General features: G+C 39.5%; 1 protein-coding gene across 3 annotated transcripts in view; it reads right to left on the bottom strand.

Annotated features, from left to right (window-relative positions):
- LOC124858238 (transcription factor SOX-6-like) overlaps positions 1 to 16,804 on the bottom strand; it is a 158,204-nt gene that overhangs the window by 29,083 nt on the left and 112,317 nt on the right. For 2 of the 3 annotated variants that reach the window (XM_047350167.1, XM_047350176.1), the window contains 3 exons: positions 16,183 to 16,303; positions 14,358 to 14,437; positions 4,758 to 4,907 (listed from right to left, as the gene is read on the bottom strand). In XM_047350167.1, coding sequence (XP_047206123.1) covers positions 4,758 to 4,907; positions 14,358 to 14,437; positions 16,183 to 16,303 — 351 coding nt within the window. The remainder of the gene's footprint in view (positions 1 to 4,757; positions 4,908 to 14,357; positions 14,438 to 16,182; positions 16,304 to 16,804) is intronic. The other variant, XM_047350186.1, reaches the window with a different exon arrangement.

Raw genomic sequence — 16,804 nt, 5'->3', positions numbered from 1 at the left:
CAAGGCAACAATCTTTCAGCTAGCACTGTTTTAGAGTTTTGGTTAATATCCATGTTATTGCCACCTGCTGGTGGAGCTAATACATTTATTTTGGTAGTTTGGTGTCCAAGGTGCCCTGATTACAAAGCACTGAAAAGCTATCTTTATGTTTTCACAAACCGAATAATGTTTTCATTAATATTAAACTGTGTTTTAAAGAAATGCTGATCATTGTCAAATTTTCCAGTTCAGGTTCAAGTTTAAGTATTTTGGTTTTTGAGCTGCACTCGATGAAATGAAGTCCAGATTTCATTGCAAAATCCCATTACTTTAGCGTTGAACAGGAAGCTAATTTTTAACTTCTAGCTTTATTTTTGATGATGAAGCTAACTGTTAGCCAGCTGAAGTGTACAGCTATTGTTTGTCATTTGGTCAGTGTTTATTGTTTCCACGACAGCAATGCAGCAACACAAACAAGTTAAAAGTGATGAAAGCTTCTGCAGTGCAAACATAAACACCAACAAACCAGGGCAACTATAGAAGTACTTCCTTTCTTACTTCAAAATAAGAGTGTCAAACTTAGGTACAGGATGTAAAACTTCATATGAGGGGTCTATAATAAAATCTTAAACCTATATGAACAGCCTGAAGTTATTCTGATAGCAACTGAACAGCACTTTTTGAGACAAATTTCACTTTGACTCCAAATTTTCTTATGACACATGATCTTTTTACTCCACTAAATGACATATAAATTCTAAAAAACAGACCATTTCACCATGGAGAACATCCAACTATCATCAAATATCATTGTCATTATCCGATCAATTGACGAGAGGTAGGGTACAGCCTGAACAAGTTAAGAGTCCAATCAAGGGCCAATGCGGTAGGGCTGCAGGATATTAGAAAATCCTGCGATGCCGTTAAAATTGTTAGTTGTGATCTACGCCTATTTTCTTCTCCTTTCTTTCTCACTTTTGCTTCCAACACTATGTGACCGTTAGCATTTTGGGTAATGCCATTTGTCTCCTGTGAGAATCTGCTGCTGTGAGACTCTGTCCAACACGTATCTCACTGGCATGTAAAATCCAAGTTCAAAACAGTTGGAATATATTAGCCAACGTTGCATTCCAAACACTTCTTTGCGGTATGAATATTGCACACCCTGATATTGCTATGACAATATAGTCGCGATATATTGTACAGCCCTACCATGGAATATATTTGGGGTGAATTATCAACAGTCTTCAGTAGAACTGTCATACATTGTGAAATGCACTCAGAAAAAAAATACGTTGGTTGAAAAAACTGCCATTAATTTAAACAATCGAGCATTTTGGGAAGGTAAAAGTGTGGGACCTGAAATGTAATGCAACAAGATCTGCTTTACTTTCTAATCTGTGTCTATTTCGTTCCTGTTTACACATGCGATATGCTGGGGGTGATGTTCTGCAGCCAAGCAGCTTGTTGAAACTTGCTTGATTGCACTTAATGTTGCTCAGGATTCCTCTTACACATTACCTGATATCCAAAAATGGGATAAAGATGTGAGTGTAAGCAAATATGTTCAATCTAATAATGTACCTTCTGCTTTAAAAGGAGGGATTCCTGCATACAGTATACAGAACTGTGAAAAACTATTTGCCACCTTTCGGATTTTATCTGCTTTTGCTTTTTTTTGGTCACATCTAAATATTTTTGGATCATCTAACTAATTTTGATATGACAAAAATAACCTGAATAAATACAAAATGCAGTTTTCAGATGGTGATTTTATTTATTCAGGGAAAAACTCTATCTAAACCAACCTTGCTCTAAGTGAAAAAGTAATTGCACCCTAAACAGCTGGTTCTGCACACTTGGCTGCAACAACTGCCATCGAGCGTTTGTTATAGCTGGCAACAAGTGTTTTATAGCCAGTATACACCGTGGGATTTTGGGCTGTCACAGCCGAAAGATGTGGATTGTAAGAAAAGAGAAATCTTTGGTCATGGCTCTAAATCTGCGGTCTTCCGTTGCACTATGAGACAGTCTCAAGGACAGACGATGTTAGCGTCTTGTGACCAAAGATACCCTGCAGTAAATATCTGAATATTTACTGCATATCTGAATATTTAGAATAACTATGTCACAGTGTGGCAGCTGCTACAACCTACATCTACTAATCCGCAAATATAATTGCAGCATAAAACCAGTGTTGTGCGAAATTCAGTTCCCCTGAGAGGTGCTGTGTGACCAGGTGTTACACCATGGGGGTGCTACCATATGTACTTTACCATATAGTGTTTCCACAGAGTTCTTTAGGCTAAGGTATGAGTCCTGTGAGGCCCGGTGGATAGCAGACTGGTGAGGAGAATCCTCTTGTGTGAGGCAAACACATTGTTGGTTGCAGAAGGGGAACAGATTGAATTTCGCACAACATCGACATCTGAAGTTGGCCTCTTTTCCCCAACCACAAACTCGTCCACATTCTACTCCTCCACCTTTTCTTCATATGTGTTTTGAGACACATACATGCCACAACGACAAGGGCTGCATTCATCATTGTGTGTTTGTGTTGATTGCCTCTGGGAGCAAAGATGGATGGCGTACGCTGATGTGTGCACACTATAGACGTTGCTAATTGCCGTATGTAGTAACCGATTTAGTAGTAAACAGTCATCGTACAATGTGCACACATCAAACAGAAAAGTTTATTAGATGCACATAGTATAGTGTCATAGAATTGTCTTTTAATACTGCTAAAGTTGCACAGTGTAAAAAGGCCATTACTCATCACACATTGTTTTAGTTCAGCCGCACCCGAAGGTTGTCAAGCATGAATAGCCTGTTTAAAGTCAGTCGGTCTGCCTCGTCAAAGTCCACTTTTACCAGGCCACTCCAAAACTTTCTATTTTTGAGCCATTCATTGGTGAACTTGCTGGTGAGCTCTGAAAATTTCTAATTCTGGATAAGTGGATTGATCTCAAGATCACAAACCAATGGTTGGCCATTCAGCTCTTGGATTTTGTGGCAGAGAGCAGAATTAATGGTTCCATCAATTACAAGAAGTAGTCCAGGTCCTGAAGCTGCAAAGCAGCCTCACAACATCACACTGCCACTGTTTGACTGTCAGTATAATGTTCTTTCTCTGAAATACTGTTAGTTTTAAACCAGATGTAATAGGACACACTCCTTCCAAAATGTCTCATTTTATTCTCATCAGCCATCATAAAATTTTTTCAACCATTTTGGGGATCATCAAGATGTTTCTTGGATAAATGTGAATTGGGTCTTTTGCCTTCCTTTTGGTCAGCAGTGGTCCTAATCTTTTATTTCTCCCCATTAAGAATATATAGGAATGTACTTTTTTTTTTTTATGTTGTAATGCTGTTCCCAATGAATTATGAACATGTGAGCAAATGAGGCCTGCAGTACTTTAGATGTTGCTCTGGATTTATTTCTGACCTCCTGGATGAGTCATTGATGAGCTTTTGGAGTAATTTTGGTTGATCTGCCAGTCTTGGGAAAGTGAATTATTGTTCCGTGTCTTCTCCATTGGTAATTAGGTCCCGAAGCCTTAGAAATGGCTTTGTGACCCTTTCCACACTTATAGATGTCAATGACTTTGTTTGTTTCTTCAGGTAAGGTCATGTGTTGTTTATTGAAGTGTTTTAGCCTACTTCATGCTTTTAGACAGGTTCTAGTTAAGTGATTTCTTGATTCCAGAGGTCAGACAGTAAACAGGCCTGGACTGAGGAATAGTGTATCCACAGTTAATTCACAATCTTACAATGAGGGTAAATTTATTTTCAGACATGGCCAGATTGGTTGGGATGTTTTTTTTTTTTTCCCCTTAATAAATTAAATCTGGAAAACTCAATTTTGTAACTACGGAGACAATCTATCATAGATTTGTTAAATAATCTAAAAAATTAGAAAACAGAATAAATTTGTAAGATGGTACTTTTTCACAGAACTATATATGGAAATATGAATAATATCCATGTTAACAAAATGAACTCTTGCACACCATCAGTGTCTGTGTCTATATTTTTGATGTGGCTGGAAACACATCATGAACATGGATCTAATTTGCAACAAAGCCTCAGCTGAGGAAGTGTACAGGAGAGGAGTTTAGGATGAGCTTTGTTGTAAAAGATTTGCGGGTTTAAGCGCTGGTGGAGCACCAGAGCAAAGGTTAGTAGAGGGTGGGGCACTTGGAGGGCACAGCACTACTGTTTGAGTGCAGCAAGCTCTGACGCCAGCCTATTGTGACGCCGGCTGCAGCTGTGCCCCACACACACACATGGTTTCCATTACTGCCTGGTTGTTGAGTAAAGATGAGGCGCACGCTCTCTCTAGTGAAGAGGTCTGGGCTTCTGCCAAACAGCAGCCAGCGCCAGTGTCTGTGTGTGTGTGTGTGTCTGTGTGTGTATCAGTGTGCGACTTCTTCTGAATAAGCTGGTACTAACTGACGGTGAAGAGCAGTGGGCTGTGCACAGATCATCGTTTCAACATATTCCAAATTTCCAGCCTCTCACTTTAACTCTGCACTAATCATCGGTCTTAAGTGTTTTCCCAAAACACAGATTCTGAACTCACTCTTTCCTTTGTATTATTATGTTGTCTGTTGAACACATTAAGACGCCATTTTACTTCACATTTATTAATTACAGGGAACAAGTATGAACTACTGACTCAGTAGGCTTATTTTCTCACCCACTCCTAAAAATCTTATGTGACTTTGCTTCAGCTTATATGACCCTAAATGTTAACACCTTTAAATTTTCACGCACCTTAATCTGAGTGACAGGGCTGGATACTTGTTTCTCGCTCTTGAGGTTGGATGGTGAAAGAGGACCGGAGGAGTTAGGAGCCTGTGGGAGGGGAGCCATCTTGGCTCCTGGTGAGATCTGCATGCTTGCCAGCTGTGCGGCATACAGCTGCTGCAAAAGAGGAAAAACCAGAAAAACCAACAGCCTATTAACATTGTTCGCCAGTAGCTCGTCAGTGGCTTTCCTCTTTTATCCTTTCTTTGGATCCGAGTGGATAGTTTTATCTTTTCACATGCTTACCTATACAATGCCTTGCACATTTATGCACTTTGACCTTTTTGATTTCTTGCAACTGCAAACTTTAATCAAACTTATTGGGTTTTTTGTATTAGATCAACACAAAGTAGTGCATACTCGTAAATTTAAATAAAAACTAATAAATACTTTACAGAACATTTCCATATCCCCCCAGGTAGTCCTAGTAAAATATAAAGGTGCATTTCTTCACTTCTTTATGAACTTAGATAAGAGCAGTTATAAAATGTTTTAGTCAAACTATACTTACATCTTTAGCATAATAGTCAACGAAAAAAAATGAAAGCTGCATAATAAAAAAGTAAAATGCTTGGAACACGTAAGCCTTTGGCTTGGACAGAAACACCAAACTAATCAAACAAAAAAGAAAAGAAGAAGAAAGAAAAATAGAGCTGACTTTCCATCCAGAGTACTTAGCAAAAATCAAAGAGCCAAATACTCGGCCCACCGTACAGGGTCTTCTAAATCAAAGCTTGCTGGCCAGACAAACCGCTGCCCGAAACCACTGTCAACTCCTGTCTGAACGCATTGGAGTTTGAGTGCTGGAGTATCAAAGAGCTTCTCCTCAGGAAAACCACCCAGTCATGGCTGGCCTTCAGTAGATTTCCTTTACTCCTTTCTTTTCTGCTTTCCTCTCTTTCTGCGTTACTCTCACCTCATCTATACGCTCCCCTTCCCTCTAAATATCTGTCTTAAATTCCCCCTGCTCTCTTTTGATCTCCCTTTGCCTCTCTCCACTTGTCTTCTGACTCGGTTTTGTTCCAGAAATCATTTTTCATATCATTTTCCCCAGATCTCCATTACCGTTTTGTTTTCTGTGTTTTTACTGTCTGCCCCTCTAACCCGAACTGGCCCCCAGTATTGTGAGATCTGATTTCCCTGCAGCCCAAACTGCAAAGCCTCCCGGGAGCGGAGATCCAAGAGCAAAGAAAGACCCTCGAACAAAGAAGGAGAGCAAGGGATGGAGGGTTTTACGCAGCAGACACACAAGACCACCGTCACTTCACCGCCAAAGCGCCAAGCTCAGCAGTCAGGGGCAAGAGAAGTTGGCTGGCTGCCTTTCCACTTTTCTCTGAGCGATATTAAACACAAACAGAAGGGGCCTCGCTGCTGAAACAAAGCCCTGATGTCACGCTGCTTATTTTCCTTGGAAGCTATCAGGAGCACGCACAGTCTAAAAGATCCCTTTTAGAATGTGCCTCGAATGGCTGGTGTTGAGGCCCCGCGCGTCAATCAAGCCGACCGCAGAGTTACTTACAGCGGTGCCTGATATTCTTACAGCTGTACAAGGAGCAGGGACTCAGTGCAGACACCTGAATCTGTGTGGTAAAACACACATTTGGGATCCCGCACCCCTGTCTGCACAAACGCACACGCTTGGCGTATTTTCTGCAAACACACCCTATCCCATTGTGCTTGCAGCAGATATTCTGTCAACAATAAAAGGACAGAAGTCTTGAAAGAACAACATACTCATGATAAAAGCTTTTCTTGCTTTCTTGTTCCTCCAAGATGTTCAGCAATTGATTGTTGACTGGCTAATGTGCAGCATAAACAACCCAAACTAGAGCTCTTGCTGCACAATCAACCCCCAAGGGAAGACAATGAAGCCATTTCCTAAATTACAAATTGACAAAGAGGGCCTTAAACTGTGCTTCATCTGTCCAAACTACCTGACGAGCCTCTGGAAAGAAGTGCTTATTTCACTAAAATGTCTCATTGTTGGCTCTCCCGCATTATCTATTCAAGCTTGACTTAGTTTGGTGCAAGGACAGTGAAAAAAAAGGTGAAGTCTGACGGCCACAGGGCAGTTCTCCAGCAGCTTTCTCTGTCCTTTTAGGACAGAGTGGAGGTTCCCTTTAACTGGCCTCTTTTAGTGTCAAGGTGCTATTGATCGCCAGAGCACACAAAACAACTTAGGTTTAGTCTTTTTAGCAGGTTTGTAGGGAGGAAATAAAGGAAAGTGAAACAGCTCGACTGTCAGTTCACTCAGAGAAAACAGGCTAAATATTGGACTGTGTAGGTTGACTGTTTCCACAAACGATACAGCTACATTGACAATTATGCCAGTTCACACCGCCACATGAAACATCGACACTGAAGGATAAGACAAGCCATTTAGACCTGATCAGTGTGTGATCTGAAAGCAGTGAGGAATAGGGGAGCCAAAAATCACTTTTTGTTGTCACCTTTTCTGCAGAAACAGAAATTGACTCAAATAGAGATGTCATATGATTTAAACAAGTATGTCTGCTAAGTAACTGTACTTCTCTTGCATTAGCCGTGCACAAAGGGGGCCTTTCTTTGGCAAAAAAGCACTGTTTGTGAAGGGGTCTGCTTTGAGGCCATAGAAACAATCGGACAGAACAAGTTCCCACGGCAGCAGCAAAAGATTTGTGAGTTAAAAAGTGTTATTTTAGGTCGTGGCGGGTCAGGCTTTGCATGTGCAGCTTTTGTTACATACCTTAGTAACAGCGCTTCAAATTTAATTTAGGTATGTTTAGCTGCTAAAACCGAAAAGCGAAATCATTTCCATGAAAAACTTTAGTGTTAAACTTTTTTATAATAATGAAGAAATGGTAAACTGCCTCTTGCTGGTTCATGTTTAATGCCTTGATGTTGCATTAGATAGTGAGCAGTCATTGTTGCAACTTGCTTGTGTTGGTGTATGCTACTCTAGTATGTAGCCTACTGTAGTAACAAAACTTTGCTGACATTGAACAAATATTTATTAAATTCTTATGTAAATTGCATTTAATGACTATTAAATCTCTTGTGATTTCATATGCTTTGCTGAATAGTATCTGTAGCTCTGTTCAAGAGATCATTTACCAATGAATATTAAACTAGCTTAGCCCCTAACTCTGCACAGAAAGGGCGCCTTTCCACAGCAGGCATCTTTTCCAGCAATCAGGTGACTTTCTGGAGTCATTATATCCCTCCTCCACTGTCACGACACTGACATGTTAACAAGCACCATCTCGTTCAAATCCCAACTGACACCCTGATTTAAGAGTTGTACAAAAACTGTTCTCTTCATAGCAAATAAAAAGCGATGCATTAATGTATGAAAATGGATACAGTGAACCATATGTTTTCCTTCCCCTTTAATGCAGATTCAGTGTTGTAGAACATTCTTTTTTGATACATTTTTAATAATTGCACAAGTGCATTTGACCCCACACCATGTCTTCAAAGGAGTGAGCAGCATGGTAAATATAGCATCAGTATTACAACATCCTCTAATACTGATACGCCTCTGTCGCTAGAACACTCAGTACCGGAGTTATAGTGAAAAGTTGTAAAAGGAAAGTACGCTCTTTCTAAATTCGATGGTTTTAAATTTTGGGACAAAATATAAATGGTGCTTTTCTATACCAAATTTATTTATCTGGTATAGAAAAGATCTATTTAGGTCTAAGATTATTTAGATCTATCCCCAAGAGAAGTTGGCTGGCTGCCTTTCCACCTTTCTGTGAGCGATATTAAACACAAACACAAGGGTACAAAACCAAGTGTACAAAAACATGCAGTGGTATCCACACTTTCATCATGAAAGCGAGATGAAGCAAAAACAGGAAAGCTGTGTGTGGTAAAATTAGCCACACCCCGCTGCTGCCATAGAATTTAACTGAGAATTTAACTGAAATAGTAGTCGGTGCCGATTAAATTACCTTTATTACTGGATCATCAGCAAAAGGGACCACTTCTATAAAAGCAGAAGATTTGGAAGTTTACTGGTGTGGCACATAGAAGTGTGGGTTAAAACAATGCCAAGGTGGTAAGAATTTAACAGTGACATTACAGAAGCTATTGTTGCTGCAGCGTATGTGTATGAAGGGTTGTAAAGCCATATCCAAATAATGTAAAGTTATTAAGAGATTTTTTTTATTTTTAAGAAAGCTCCCAGTCTCTCAGAAGATGATGTGTCAGTAAACTCAAACCACGTGATGCTCAGAGAAACTGCAAAAAACTCAAGAGCTACATCGCAAACCTGTAAAGGTGTCACATCTGTCAAGCATAGTGGTGGAGGAGTGATGAGTTGGGTTTGTTTTGTAGCCACAGGGCACTTGAGCTGATCACAAATGCCTCCGTATAATAAAGTCTTATGGAGTCAAATGTAAAGCAATCTATACTATAGCTAAACCCTGTTTAATTTTAGGTGAATCACTGAATAAAGTGTGAGCCAAAATGTAGACAAATTGATGCCCTATAGTGGTCTGGTGCTCATCTGTTTTGTGGAGCGAGTTTGCAGATTTACTTAACTTGCTGTTGTTTTTTTTCTATTTGCAGCGTTTTTCTGCTGCATTTCTTTTTTGCATTTGTGTGTTTCGCATCATTTATGTGTTTTCAGTTGATGAACATTTAGCAGTTTGCTGCACGTTTGCCCCTGTCTGCCACCATACCAATAACTGATGCAATTGTTTCTTTGAAATATGTTAATAATAAGTGCTGCTCTCATGGATGCAGTGTAACAAATAGGAAACGTAACAATTCCAATAATACACCAACAATTCATTATCGTGTACAAATATCATCATGTAGAATTAAGCATTACAGCATGAATTCATGCTAACAATAAATGGTATGATAATTGACCATCTCTAACAAGTTGCTTTATCTAATATAAAAGCAATATAAAAGACGCAGCCAAATTTTTACAGAAATACAATTCAAAAACCAACAAAAACTAAAGTCCAAGGACCCAGGAGGGTTAAAACAACAGCTAAATAAACTATTGTAGGCTTTGTGTCTGACAAGTTTACCTCCGTTCTTCAAAACTAAACCAACTGTTGAGCGAAACTCTTCAATGATCTATCAAACTCAGCAACTGGGAGAATAATTTCTCAAGAAATAATTAACTAGCAACACAGTAAACCTCTCCAACGTACAGATATATATCATAGCCACACTGTGCAGGTATTTTATTTATTGTTTATATTTGTAGCTGTAAAGTAAAAAAAAAAAAGGTTGCTGCTGAGAGTTTTTATCATTATGAACAGGCACAAACATATTGTAGAAATCTTATCTGGATTGCTTTTGGTAAAAACATTACTGTATAAAGAATGTCCAAACATATGCTGGGAGACACTGCCTTCATTTCTCTCTTTCTTTCTCTTACACACACACACGCACAAAATTCCCCCAACAATTGCCGTTTATTCCATCCTAAACACATCCCCGCGTTCTCTATCTCCCGCCTTTCTTCTCTTCATGGTTTTTGCCAACGGCCTGATGAGAAACTTCCTGTCTCATTCAGGTCCCTCGCCGCATCTCGTTCTCCATGAGCGTCTCAGGCGGCGCTTGATTGTGAACGACATTTGCGCCTCTGACATCATGCACCCTCTTTACCTCTCGCACACCGTGCAGCTCTTTTGATCATTTCAAAGCCAGGAGTGGAAAACAGGAGGGCTCCGACACCCCCATGGCGAAGCAGGGCGCTTTGCTAAGTCAATAGCGGCTAATGAATTCTCCCATAAGCGAGAACCACAATGCAAATTGAATAAAGTGAGATAAGGATTCTTGTGACATCGAAAAGCCTTGCTACAGTAATGAGTGACATGATGAAGCTACATTGTTTGTGAGTGAAAAAAGCTTTTGAGGGTTTTTGTCCTTTCTGCTGCTAGTAGGTACAGCAGGAAGGGTGCTGGGCTTGTTTTTTTAAGATCCCAACCGCCTTTAGAGAGCATATCAATTTTTCCATCTTCTCCTACTTTCTATTTTGCATAATGTTTTAGCTTTGTAAACATGTTGGATGTAAACCTTTATGGAAAAGTGCTATTTTCAAACCACAGGTGTCAGGGAGCCATTAAAAAATGTGATGAATTGCCAGGGCCAGGTATTCATCATAACGGCTTTTGTCTGATACAACTGACAGACAGCGAATAAGGAGGCTAACCTGTTAGCGTCAGTCCGCCCAACGTTATCTTCAAACACTGAGTCATGTTGTGTTATTTTAAAGAGCTGCTGGAACTCCATTAAAAGTCAAAAGAAACACGAGAAAATCTGGATCACATGCTAATTAATGCATACTGGGTGTCCTCCAGCTTTCAATGGTATTTTCCACTTTGAAAAAAAATGTTTTAAGTTTTTCATGAACATATTGAGAAGAGCAAAACAGTTCAGGCTAGGATATTGTATAGAGAAGCAAAATGTGGTTGAACAAAGTGTCTTTAAGTGTGGTTTTGCTTTCTTGTGATTTTGTTTGTCAAATTATGACCTGTTAATTGTGCTTTCATTATGAATGTGAATCCTCATGAAAATCCCAAGGTCCTCTTTCTTAATCACATGCGTCGATATTAGCTCTTTGTTTGTAAACTCTGTCAGGCTCTCGACTTTAACAATAGCCGTGGCCTTTTAGTGCCACACTACACAGAAGATGTGATTGTGTTCTTATTAGAGTCTAAAATACATACACCTTTTTCATCTTTTTCTAATTTCTTTCGGGGATCAATAAAGTATCTTTGAATTGAATTCACAAAGTGTGAAAAAGGTATTAAATAAATTCATCAAATAGCATAATTTCACACTGAAAAACATACGGCCTTGAATTTGAGTACATTTATTCAAACATGTGTATGTGAAGTTTGCAGAAACTTTAAATTATGATTTGATCAGATGAGTCTAAGATTGAGTTTTTTGGCAACAAGAATGAATATAATGAAAAGCACCTCATAAACACTGTTAAGTACAGTGGAGGCTGTGTTATGATGTGGGTCAATTTCTCTTCCACAGCTGTTGGAGTATATGGTATCAAGAGCTCTTTTGAAACACCAGGACATTTTAAATACCCATCTAGTGGATTCTACCGGAAAATAGAAAATAGGTTATCATTGGGTCTTTTAGCAGCGTAACGATCCAAAGCAAATGCCTTAATTAACATACAACTGGTTTTACTGGAAACAAAATCAACCTTCTTCTTCAACCATCTCTGTCTCTTGTGGAGTGAGTTGAACAGAACAGAGAATAAGAAAGGAGTCAGGACTTTAGACATCTAGAGAAATTTTGCATGTGCTGTATGTGCACCAAACTAAATGCTCAAGTCTTGCAAAATGCTATATGAGAAGACCAAGTCCCTCCTACAAGCAAAATGGGTTTTTACAAAGTGAAATCAGAGGTAACAATTATTCTGCTACAGGCAAATTTGGATTTTTCTACATTTTGCAGAGCATGATTTTACTAAAGTTGTAAGAGCTGAATTTATTTTCTGGCTTTTTACAGATCCTTGCCAAAAAGCTGACCCTGACGCCAATATGTGTTTCAGTAATCTACAAGATACAAGGTTTTTGGTGTTATGCTCTCTTCACCTTAGGACAGGGTTGACATGAGCTTCATTTTAACTTGAGTTTCATTTAGTTTCTTCTCTTCAAGTCTTTTCAGTTGAACAACTGGTTGGAGATCAGTACTTTAGTTAGCAACCATTTCAAACGTTGTTTTCTATAAATGTACTTCATTTACATAATGAACGAGGCATCAGTATTATAAGAAATTAGGCAGAAGTCAGTATGACATTCTCACAGTATGGCAGACTTAAGTATAACACCACAGTTTTACGTCATTCACACAAAAAATTAAAAAAACAAACAGGTACAACAGAAAAGCATAATAATTCTTACTGGTGCAGAAATAATGTAACATATTGATTATTATAGCTATAAAAACACAGAGGATTATACATTCTGATTTTTTGAACAGACAACTTGGCGAAACAAGATTCCCACAGTAAAAAATATAAATGCAAATATTGCAACCCCTTTTCCTTCCACCATCACCCTCAAAATCACAGTCATTTTCAGCATAATACAATCTCTGATCCTATATACACTATGCTGCCAAATGCATTGGATCATCCCTCCAAATAAAAAAAATTAAGGTGTTCCAATGACCTTCATGGCCACATGTAGAGAATATCTGGCTCTTAGGAATACGGACAGTTTCTACAAACATTTCTGAAAAAAAATGCATCGCTATGGGGACCTTAATGAATTCCAGGATGGTACCAAGACAGAATGCCACCAGTGCAATAAGTCCAGTTAAGGAATTTCCTCGCCACCAAATATTTCACAGTCAACTGTCAGTGACATTATAGCAAAGTGGTAGCTATTGGTAACAAAAGCTACAAGGTCATGAAGGGCTAGATTATTGCCACATATCTGCAAACCTCCAAAGTTTATGTGGTGTTCAGATTAGCTCAAGAACATTGATTAGAGAGCTGGGAATGGATTGGATGCAGCTAAACAGTGCAAAGTGGTGGATGCAGTGCTGTAAAGTACGCGCCCACTGGACGCTAGAGTGACTTTTCTCGAGTGACAATTTATGCCTCTTTGCCTGGTAAAGTCTTGGTTTGGAAGCTGCCAGGAGAACAACACTTGCTGAACTGCTTTGTGTCAAGTGTAAATTTGGTGCACAGGGGCTTACGTGAGAACAGTTTGTGGATTGCCCCTTCCTGTTCAAACATGACTGCCTGACCTCAAACTGATAAAGTACCTTTGGGATGAATTAAAGCAAAGACTGTGAGCCAGGGCTCCTCGTCCAACATCAGTGTCTGACCTCAAAAATGCAGTTCTGGAAGAATGGTCGAAATAACCCATAAACACTCGCTGCTGTTGTGTAATACCTTCACAGAAGAGTTGAGACAGCTATAGTTGCAAATAGTAGGCCAACGTCGTGTGGACTGAGAAAAGGGTGTCATTCCAGTTCATATGTGTGGGAAAGCAAATACCTTTGGCAATAGAGTAACAACACATATAGTATAAATATAACATTGCTAAAAGCATTTCCAAGTGAAAGAAAGAATGTAGTTTCTCTGGGAGACCCATCTGTTTGACTTGATAAAGATGACATTATGGGTGCTCTCAATTCTAAGGCATTTTGCAGGGGGCCATTAGCCCAACAACATGCCAACATCAGTATTACTGTCTCCACACTTACAAGTAAAACCACATTAATTCAAAACCACTGGCTTCTGCCTTAGTACAAACAGTGATTTGGTGTATGTAAATATGTATGTCTATTTGAAAAGTTTTTGATTGTTTTTGCACACAGACAGAAGAAATTTGACGCTGCTCTTTACTTGAGTTGAAAGGTGCTTCCAAGTTAATTCAACTATATCTCACATTCTTACCAGCCTTCTCACTATGATCTGCAACCACTCCATTGCTAAGTCCTTTCTTTGTGCAAGTTTACTTGAGAGCTTGCTTTATCAAGATAAAAAAAAAAAGGAATCAATTTGTACTTTAAAACAGTTCACATTGACCATGGAGTCAGTTTTTGGTTCGATGAATTGTCAAGGTGTCATCCTTTTACCTGTAGCTGTAGCGGGCTGAGTCCAGACGCTGCCGCGGCTGCCATTGTTGATGGAATGAACTGCATTGGGTAATTCTCACCTGGTGAACAACCAGAAACAATACTTATTACAGAGAGAGGTAGGGGAAGAGTTCAGCACAAGAACAAAACTGATGTTTACCTTCTCTTTGATGTCTACTCTTTCTCTCCGTCTCCCTGCTTTGTCCCCTTCACTTTTCCCCGCTTATGTTTTTATACATAAACAAGAAGGGTAAAAAATGCTTTCTTTAGAGGTTAATAAGACTCACTGTCTGCACACATAAGTGCTTAAAACCAGTCTGAGCAGAGCTCGCTCAATGGGATGCACTCACCAACTCATAAGCGAGTGCCATGTTTAACCCCTACTGTTTGTCCTTAAAAGGCTTTTCATGTCCAGGTCTTTGTTGAAAACAGATCGAAGCAGAAAGAGAGTGCACAATGATGGCTTTTTAACTCCTTTCTTTGGTTTTCCTTCTGTTTGCAGCCTTGTGGGAGCGTGTGCCCGCCGAGTAGAACTAAACAAACTGGTTCTGTCTGAACCATGGAGGCTCGGTGCAAACCTGTGTCAGGCGAGCACCTGGAGGAATTTATGGGAGAAAGGAATGTGAAGGACGAGGAAGATGCAAAGAAAGCAGGTGGTGCATAGAATCCTGCAAAAACAAGACCGCCTATCATGCGTGACTTTGTGCAAAGGTGTGTGCGAAAACGAGTTGTGGAGGTAATTTGAGGAAAAATGTGAACTGCTAAAATATGCTACATGTGTGCTTTCTTTCTGGATTAATTTTCTTGTTTACATGGACAACACACACCAAAGTTCAATTCTGTGCACTATCTTGCAAAAGTATTCACATCTCTTGAACTTCTTCACCTTTTGTCATGTTGCACCACAAACTTAACTGTAATTTAGCAGGATTTTATTTCATAGACAAAAGCAAAGTTAAGCATAAATGTGAAGTGGAAGGTAACTGATAATTTTCAACAATAATAATTTCAATAATAGTTTTCAAACTGATTATAGTTGTTGTTTTGTGTGAACGTGAACCTCTGCCCCTGTCTTCTATCAGGGCTTCTTTTAGAATTTCCTCTATTTAACACCATCTATCTCCTCATTAACTGTAAGTAGTCGTCTGCAGTAGAAAAGCATCCCACAGCATAATGCTGCCATTACCATGTTTCATTAGGGGGTGGTGTGATCAAGATGAGGAGCAGTGCTACTTTTCCTCCTCACCACATGTAGGCATAAGAAATTTTCATTTCATTGTCATCTGACCAGAGCACCTTCTTCCACGTGTTTGCTGTGTCCCTCATGGCTTATGTCCAAATGAAAATCGCATATCTTATGGTTTTCTTTTAATGACGGCTTTCTTCTTGACACACTTCTATTTATGCCAGATTACTTGATTGCACCACCAATAGTTGTGTTGTCAAAAAAATCCAGTCTCTCCTTACCTTGGTGTGTCAGATCGGATGTACATAATCTGAAAAAGTGCATGAATACCTTAGCAGGGCACTGTATATGTATGTAAGTGCAGATGTGTAGGAGTGAGAATGTGTGAAATGCCATGTTGCAGATGTGCAGGGCAACTGACATGCCCTGCAGCTGCCATGGATAGAGATGTTCCAGTCCGCTCTGTGTTAAAATGCATTGACCTGAAGTAAACAAGCGGGGCTTGTAAATCTCTTCGCTCATTTCCAGAACGTTCCTTGCCTGACACACCTCGTTACTATCGTCTGGATTCTCAGTGCTTTTCTGTGTCTGTGTGAGGGAGATTGGTGAGTGGGGGTGGGTGGGTGCACATAAATATACCTGGCTTATAGGACATGCCGGGCGGGAAGAGGAAGCCTTGTTGTGCAGCGGCAGCGGCAGCCAGAGAACGCTGGTCGTGTGGGAACAGGGGGATCATCAGCGGAGGCATGTGACCCTGGACCTGAAGGGGAGTTAGACCAAGAGGGAGAGGTGAAGGTGAAACCTTAGAAAGTAACTGAAAACACCTTGATGAGCACATTCAGTGCAGCCAAACACATGATAAATGCAGTTCATTAAAACAGTTGTTACAGTTTATAACTCAAAATGCAAAGTTAAACGATTTATTGGAGATTTTGTTTTTTGGCTGTTTTAGTCACTACTTGCCATTATGTAAGCATTCACCTTGGATGGAGTAACTTTTCAACAAATAAGCAATTTCCCCTTGGGATCAATGAAGTATATTCTACTCTATTATATTCTAGGAAAATTCTGAATCTAATGTATTGTAAAATATTGAGGTATTTGTAATACAACGGTTCTAAAACACCTTCCAAATTTAATATAGCCTTACAATAAATTCACCTTTCATTTTAATAGCATAATCTGGCTGTAGTTAAGAACAAATTAAAACTTCTGGATATTTAAATGTGAGGTACTTCAAGACTGTTTGGACCCACTTCTT

The sequence above is a fragment of the Girardinichthys multiradiatus genome, chromosome 2, assembly GCF_021462225.1.
Source record: "Girardinichthys multiradiatus isolate DD_20200921_A chromosome 2, DD_fGirMul_XY1, whole genome shotgun sequence".
NCBI classification, from domain to species: domain Eukaryota; kingdom Metazoa; phylum Chordata; class Actinopteri; order Cyprinodontiformes; family Goodeidae; genus Girardinichthys; species Girardinichthys multiradiatus.
The sequence above is the reverse complement of the archived record's forward strand: the minus strand, read 5'-3'. Positions and strand labels throughout refer to the sequence as shown.